This window comes from Oncorhynchus gorbuscha, unplaced genomic scaffold (assembly GCF_021184085.1).
Source record: "Oncorhynchus gorbuscha isolate QuinsamMale2020 ecotype Even-year unplaced genomic scaffold, OgorEven_v1.0 Un_scaffold_1109, whole genome shotgun sequence".
NCBI lineage: Eukaryota > Metazoa > Chordata > Actinopteri > Salmoniformes > Salmonidae > Oncorhynchus > Oncorhynchus gorbuscha.
In genome coordinates this window covers 57,501-65,289 of record NW_025745987.1, presented here as the reverse complement: position 1 = coordinate 65,289, position 7,789 = coordinate 57,501, and the positions used below count along the sequence as shown (strand labels likewise).

The following is a 7,789-nucleotide window of genomic DNA, read 5'->3' as shown; positions in this document are numbered from 1 at the left end:
GCCTCATCTAGTGTTGGTATGGATTAACTAGTAACTCAGCCTCATCTAGTGTTGGTATGGAGTAACTGTAGTACCTCAGCCTCATCTAGTGTTGGTATGGAGTAACTAGTACCTCAGCCTCATCTAGTGTTGGTGTGGAGTAACTAGTACCTCAGCCTCATCTAGTGTTGGTATGGAGTAACTGTAGTACCTCAGCCTCGTCTAGTGTTGGTATGGATTAACTAGTACCTCAGCCTCATCTAGTGTTGGTATGGAGTAACTAGTACCTCAGCCTCATCTAGTGTTGGTATGTATTAACTAGTACCTCAGCCTCATCTAGTGTTGGTATGGAGTAACTAGTACCTCAGCCTCATCTAGTGTTGGTATGGATTAACTAGTACCTCAGCCTCATCTAGTGTTGGTATGGAGTAACTAGTACCTCAGCCTCATCTAGTGTTGGTATGTATTAACTAGTACCTCAGCCTCATCTAGTGTTGGTATGGAGTAACTAGTACCTCAGCCTCATCTAGTGTTGGTATGGATTAACTAGTACCTCAGCCTCATCTAGTGTTGGTATGGAGTAACTAGTACCTCATCTAGTGTTGGTATGGAGTAACTGTAGTACCTCAGCCTCATCTAGTGTTGGTATGGAGTAACTAGTACCTCATCTAGTGTTGGTATGGAGTAACTGTAGTACCTCAGCCTCATCTAGTGTTGGTATGGAGTAACTGTAGTACCTCAGCCTCATCTAGTGTTGGTATGGAGTAACTGTAGTACCTCAGCCTCATCTAGTGTTGGTATGGAGTAACTAGTACCTCAGCCTCATCTAGTGTTGGTATGGAGTAACTGTAGTACCTCAGCCTCATCTAGTGTTGGTATGGAGTAACTGTAGTACCTCAGCCTCATCTAGTGTTGGTATGGAGTAACTGTAGTACCTCAGCCTCATCTAGTGTTGGTATGGAGTAACTAGTACCTCAGCCTCATCTAGTGTTGGTATGGAGTAACTGTAGTACCTCAGCCTCATCTAGTGTTGGTATGGAGTAACTAGTACCTCAGCCTCATCTAGTGTTGGTATGGAGTAACTGTAGTACCTCAGCCTCATCTAGTGTTGGTATGGAGTAACTAGTACCTCATCTAGTGTTGGTATGGAGTAACTGTAGTACCTCAGCCTCATCTAGTGTTGGTATGGAGTAACTGTAGTACCTCAGCCTCATCTAGTGTTGGTATGGAGTAACTGTAGTACCTCAGCCTCATCTAGTGTTGGTATGGAGTAACTAGTACCTCAGCCTCATCTAGTGTTGGTATGGAGTAACTGTAGTACCTCAGCCTCATCTAGTGTTGGTATGGAGTAACTGTAGTACCTCAGCCTCATCTAGTGTTGGTATGGAGTAACTGTAGTACCTCAGCCTCATCTAGTGTTGGTATGGAGTAACTAGTACCTCAGCCTCATCTAGTGTTGGTATGGAGTAACTGTAGTACCTCAGCCTCATCTAGTGTTGGTATGGAGTAACTAGTACCTCAGCCTCATCTAGTGTTGGTATGGAGTAACTAGTACCTCAGCCTCATCTAGTGTTGGTATGGATTAACTAGTACCTCAGCCTCATCTAGTGTTGGTATGGAGTAACTAGTACCTCAGCCTCGTCTAGTGTTGGTATGGAGTAACTAGTACCTCAGCCTCATCTAGTGTTGGTATGGAGTAACTAGTACCTCAGCCTCATCTAGTGTTGGTATGTATTAACTAGTACCTCATCTAGTGTTGGTATGGAGTAACTAGTACCTCAGCCTCATCTAGTGTTGGTATGGAGTAACTAGTACCTCAGCCTCATCTAGTGTTGGTATGGAGTAACTAGTACCTCAGCCTCATCTAGTGTTGGTATGGAGTAACTAGTACCTCATCTAGTGTTGGTATGGAGTAACTAGTACCTCAGCCTCATCTAGTGTTGGTATGTATTAACTAGTACCTCATCTAGTGTTGGTATGGAGTAACTAGTACCTCAGCCTCATCTAGTGTTGGTATGGAGTAACTAGTACCTCAGCCTCATCTAGTGTTGGTATGGAGTAACTAGTACCTCAGCCTCATCTAGTGTTGGTATGGAGTAACTAGTACCTCAGCCTCATCTAGTGTTGGTATGGAGTAACTAGTACCTCAGCCTCATCTAGTGTTGGTATGGAGTAACTAGTACCTCAGCCTCATCTAGTGTTGGTATGGAGTAACTAGTACCTCATCTAGTGTTGGTATGGAGTAACTAGTACCTCAGCCTCATCTAGTGTTGGTATGGATTAACTAGTACCTCAGCCTCATCTAGTGTTGGTATGGAGTAACTAGTACCTCAGCCTCATCTAGTGTTGGTATGGAGTAACTGTAGTACCTCAGCCTCATCTAGTTTTGGTATGGATTAACTAGTACCTCAGCCTCATCTAGTGTTGGTACGGAGTAACTGTAGTACCTCATCCTCATCTAGTGTTGGTATGGAGTAACTAGTACCTCAGCCTCATCTAGTGTTGGTATGGAGTAACTAGTACCTCAGCCTCATCTAGTGTTGGTATGGAGTAACTAGTACCTCAGCCTCATCTAGTGTTGGTATGGAGTAACTAGTACCTCAGCCTCATCTAGTGTTGGTGTGGAGTAACTAGTACCTCAGCCTCATCTAGTGTTGGTATGGATTAACTAGTACCTCAGCCTCATCTAGTGTTGGTATGGAGTACTGTAGTACCTCAGCCTCATCTAGTGTTGGTATGGAGTAACTAGTACCTCATCTAGTGTTGGTATGGAGTAACTGTAGTACCTCAGCCTCATCTAGTGTTGGTATGGATTAACTAGTACCTCATCTAGTGTTGGTATGGAGTAACTAGTACCTCATCTAGTGTTGGTATGGAGTAACTGTAGTACCTCAGCCTCATCTAGTGTTGGTATGGAGTAACTAGTACCTCAGCCTCATCTAGTGTTGGTATGGATTAACTAGTACCTCAGCCTCATCTAGTGTTGGTATGGAGTAACTAGTACCTCAGCCTCATCTAGTGTTGGTATGTATTAACTAGTACCTCAGTCTCATCTAGTGTTGGTATGGAGTAACTGTAGTACCTCAGCCTCGTCTAGTGTTGGTGTGGAGTAACTAGTACCTCAGCCTCATCTAGTGTTGGTATGGAGTAACTAGTACCTCAGCCTCATCTAGTGTTGGTATGGAGTAACTAGTACCTCAGCCTCATCTAGTGTTGGTATGGAGTAACTAGTACCTCAGCCTCATCTAGTGTTGGTATGGAGTAACTAGTACCTCAGCCTCATCTAGTGTTGGTACGGAGTAACTGTAGTACCTCAGCCTCATCTAGTGTTGGTATGGAGTAACTGTAGTACCTCAGCCTCATCTAGTGTTGGTGTGGAGTAACTGTAGTACCTCAGCCTCATCTAGTGTTGGTGTGGAGTAACTGTAGTACCTCAGCCTCATCTAGTGTTGGTATGGAGTAACTGTAGTACCTCAGCCTCATCTAGTGTTGGTATGGATTAACTAGTACCTCAGCCTCATCTAGTGTTGGTATGGAGTAACTAGTACCTCAGCCTCATCTAGTGTTGGTATGGAGTAACTAGTACCTCAGCCTCATCTAGTGTTGGTATGGAGTAACTAGTACCTCAGCCTCATCTAGTGTTGGTATGGAGTAACTAGTACCTCAGCCTCATCTAGTGTTGGTATGGAGTAACTAGTACCTCCGTCTCATCTAGTGTTGGTATGGAGTAACTAGTACCTCAGCCTCATCTAGTGTTGGTATGGAGTAACTGTAGTACCTCAGCCTCATCTAGTGTTGGTATGGATTAACTAGTACCTCAGCCTCATCTAGTGTTGGTATGGAGTAACTAGTACCTCATCTAGTGTTGGTATGGAGTAACTGTAGTACCTCAGCCTCATCTAGTGTTGGTATGGATTAACTAGTACCTCAGCCTCATCTAGTGTTGGTATGGAGTAACTAGTACCTCATCTAGTGTTGGTGTGGAGTAACTAGTACCTCAGCCTCATCTAGTGTTGGTATGGAGTAACTAGTACCTCAGCCTCATCTAGTGTTGGTATGGAGTAACTAGTACCTCAGCCTCATCTAGTGTTGGTATGGATTAACTAGTACCTCAGCCTCATCTAGTGTTGGTATGGAGTAACTAGTACCTCAGCCTCATCTAGTGTTGGTATGGAGTAACTAGTACCTCATCCTCATCTAGTGTTGGTATGGAGTAACTAGTACCTCATCCTCATCTAGTGTTGGTATGGAGTAACTAGTACCTCATCCTCATCTAGTGTTGGTATGGAGTAACTAGTACCTCCGTCTCATCTAGTGTTGGTATGGAGTAACTAGTACCTCATCTAGTGTTGGTGTGGAGTAACTAGTACCTCAGCCTCATCTAGTGTTGGTATGGAGTAACTAGTACCTCAGCCTCATCTAGTGTTGGTGTGGATTAACTAGTACCTCATCTAGTGTTGGTATGGAGTAACTAGTACCTCAGCCTCATCTAGTGTTGGTATGGAGTAACTAGTACCTCAGCCTCATCTAGTGTTGGTGTGGAGTAACTAGTACCTCAGCCTCGTCTAGTGTTGGTATGGATTAACTAGTAACTCAGCCTCATCTAGTGTTGGTATGGAGTAACTGTAGTACCTCAGCCTCGTCTAGTGTTGGTATGGATTAACTAGTAACTCAGCCTCATCTAGTGTTGGTATGGATTAACTAGTACCTCAGCCTCATCTAGTGTTGGTATGGAGAAACTAGTACCTCAGCCTTAGTGTTGTTGATGTTCACAGACCATCTGAAATGGTTCACCCACACAGAAATCAAATCAAATCAAATTGTATTTGTCACATACACATGGTTAGCAGATGTTAATGCGAGTGTAGCGAAATGCTTGTGCTTCTAGTTCCGACAATGCAGTGATAACCAACAAGTAATCTAACTAACAATTCCAAAACTACTGTCTTATACACAGTGTAAGGGGATAAGGAACATGTACATAAGGATATATGAATGAGTGATGGTACAGAGCAGCATACAGTAGATGATATCGAGTACAGTATATACATATGAGATGAGTACAGCGTGGTGAAGAAGGCTCATTTCCCTAATCATTATGGTTGAAGAAATTCGACTTGGCCCTTAAGACCCTCACAAACTTACATCAGATGATATCTCAAAGTGCTGTACAGAAACCCAGCCTAAAACCCCAAACAGCAAGCAATGCAGGAGTAGAAGCACGGTGGCTAGGAAAAACTCCCTAGAAAGGCCAAAACCTAGGAAGAAACCTAGAGAGGACCAGGCTATGAGGGGTGGCCAGGGGATATCTTCAACCACCAACTTACCATCCTGAGACAAGGCCGAGTACAGCCCACAAAGATTTCCGCCACGGCACAACCCAAGGGGGGCGCCAACCCAGACAGGAAGATCACGTCAGTGACTCAACCCACTCAAGTGGCACACGGCAGGACCAAATCAGAAAAATAGCAAGCCCATGTCATGCAGTAAAACCTCTCTCTCTGTCTCTCTCTCTCACACACATGTCTCTCTCTCTCTCGCAAGCCCATGTAATGCAGTAAAACCTCTCTCTCTGTCTCTCTCTCTCACACACACTCTCTCTCTCTCACACACACACACACACACACACATACACACACACACACACACACACACACACACACACACACACACACACACACACACACACACACACACACACACACACACACACACACACACACACACACACACACACACACACACACACACACACACACACACACACACACACACACACACACACACTTCACAGTTAATTATCCTATTTAGTCTATTACTTCCACACACTGCGCTCTCTCTGTCTCTCTCTCTCTCTGTCTCTCTCTCTCTGTCTCTCTCTCTCTCTCTGTCTCTCTCTCTCACTCTCTCTGTCTCTCTCTCTGTCTCTCTGTCTCTCTCTCTGTTTCTCTGTCTCTCTCTCGCTCTCTCTGTCTCTCTCTCTCTCTGTCTCTCTGTCTCTCTCTCTCTCTGTCTCTCTCTCTCACTCTCTCTGTCTCTCTCTCTCTCTGTCTCTCTGTCTCTCTCTCTGTTTCTCTGTCTCTCTCTCTCTCTCTCTCTCTGTCTCTCTCTCTCTCTGTCTCTGTTTCTCTGTCTCTCTCTCTCTCTGTCTCTCTCTGTCTCTGTTTCTCTGTCTCTCTCTCTCTGTCACTGTTTGTAATATTTGTGTTTTGGTTAGCTCATGCCAAAAAGACGGAACGCTGGCGGCCACAGCTGTCCGGTGTCTGACTAGGACAGAACGGTAAGTGACAAACACACGAGATCGCAGCTCACACTGGGATCAACGGGCCTGCGCACCCGAACTCATCACGTGCCCGCGCGCCGTCGGATGAGCATTAGTACGGTTCATTCCACCTCTAGAGACAACAAGTGTCACTGGAGACATGTTTTACCGGGACAACAAGACGTAACAGTACTTTACGGGACTATCTGACATTTGGACTTCTGTCGTTGCAGTTTTTTCTTTCAGACGGTGGAGACCACCTCTTTTCTCTCTCTCTCATTCCGTGTTCTTTTACCGTTTTATTTGGAGTGCGTTTTGCAAGGACTAGTCTCAAGACATGCTGTGGAGAGCGGGGCTCGTGTTGCTGCTGTGTTGGGGCAGCACCGGGGAGCTACGTCATCAACCCCGGGACTCCCCCGAATGTGAAGACCCGACGAGCAAACTGCAGGCAGACTCCGCGAGCACGAGGCAGCAGCGGTCCCCGCCGCCGGTAGAACCCCTAGACTTTGGGTTCGTGCCCTCCGGTGTGTACGAAACGCACGCCTACTACGAGCCCGGTGCCATCGGTGTTCTGTTCCACATGGTGCACGCGTTCCTTTACGTGATCCAACCGAACCCCTTCCCGAAAGGTGAGGAGCACGGCTCAGTGTGTGTGTGTGTGTGTGTGTGTGTGTGTGTGTGTGTGTGTGTGTGTGTGTGTGTGTGTGTGTGTGTGTGTGTGTGTGTGTGTGTGTGTGTGTGTGTGTGTGTGTGTGTCTTGGCCAGGGCTGCTCCTATAAGGCCCTGCAGGTTGAGTAGAGTTTTATTTCAGAATACGTCTACATGCCAGATAAAAGGAGAATAGCGTAGGCTACACAATAAATACATTTAACATCAAATCAAATCACATGTATTTGTCACATACACATGGTTAGCAGATGTTAATGCGAGTGTAGCGAAATGATTGTGCTTCTAGTTCCGAAAATGCAGTAATAACCAACTAGTAATCTCACGTAACAATTCCAAAACTACTACCTTATACAAGTGTAAAGGGATAAAGAATATGTACATAAAGATATATGAATGAGTGATGGTACAGAACGACATAGGCAAGATGCAGTAGATGATATGGAGTACAGTATATACATATGAGATGAGTAATGTAGGGTATGTAAACAAGATGCAGTAGATGGTATAGAGTACAGTATATACATATGAGATGAGTAATGTAGGGTATGTAAACAAGATGCAGTAGATGGTATAGAGGACAGTATATACATATGAGATGAGTAAAGTAGGGTATGTAAACAAGATGCAGTAGATGGTATAGAGTACAGTATATACATATGAGATGAGTAATGTAGGGTATGTAAACAAGATGCAGTAGATATTATAGAGTACATTATATACATATGAGATGAGTAATGTAGGGTATGTAAACAAGATGAAGTAGATATTATAGAGTACATTATATACATATGAGATGAGTAAAGTAAATCAATACATGTGTTGTCTAATGATGAAATATACAGTTAATTAATTAATAAATATACTATTACATAATTAACA

The 7,789-nt window shown here is 44.3% G+C and overlaps 1 protein-coding gene across 1 annotated transcript in view; it reads left to right on the top strand.

Annotated features, from left to right (window-relative positions):
• Positions 1-6,265: 6,265 nt before the first annotated feature.
• The window catches only part of LOC124021425 (prominin-1-A-like), a gene marked incomplete at its 3' end in the record, with an annotated part of 57,798 nt that continues 56,274 nt past the window's right edge, over positions 6,266-7,789 (top strand). The window contains exon 1 of the mRNA XM_046336614.1: positions 6,266-6,870. Within this exon, the coding sequence (XP_046192570.1) occupies positions 6,579-6,870 (292 nt within the window). The remainder of the gene's footprint in view (positions 6,871-7,789) is intronic.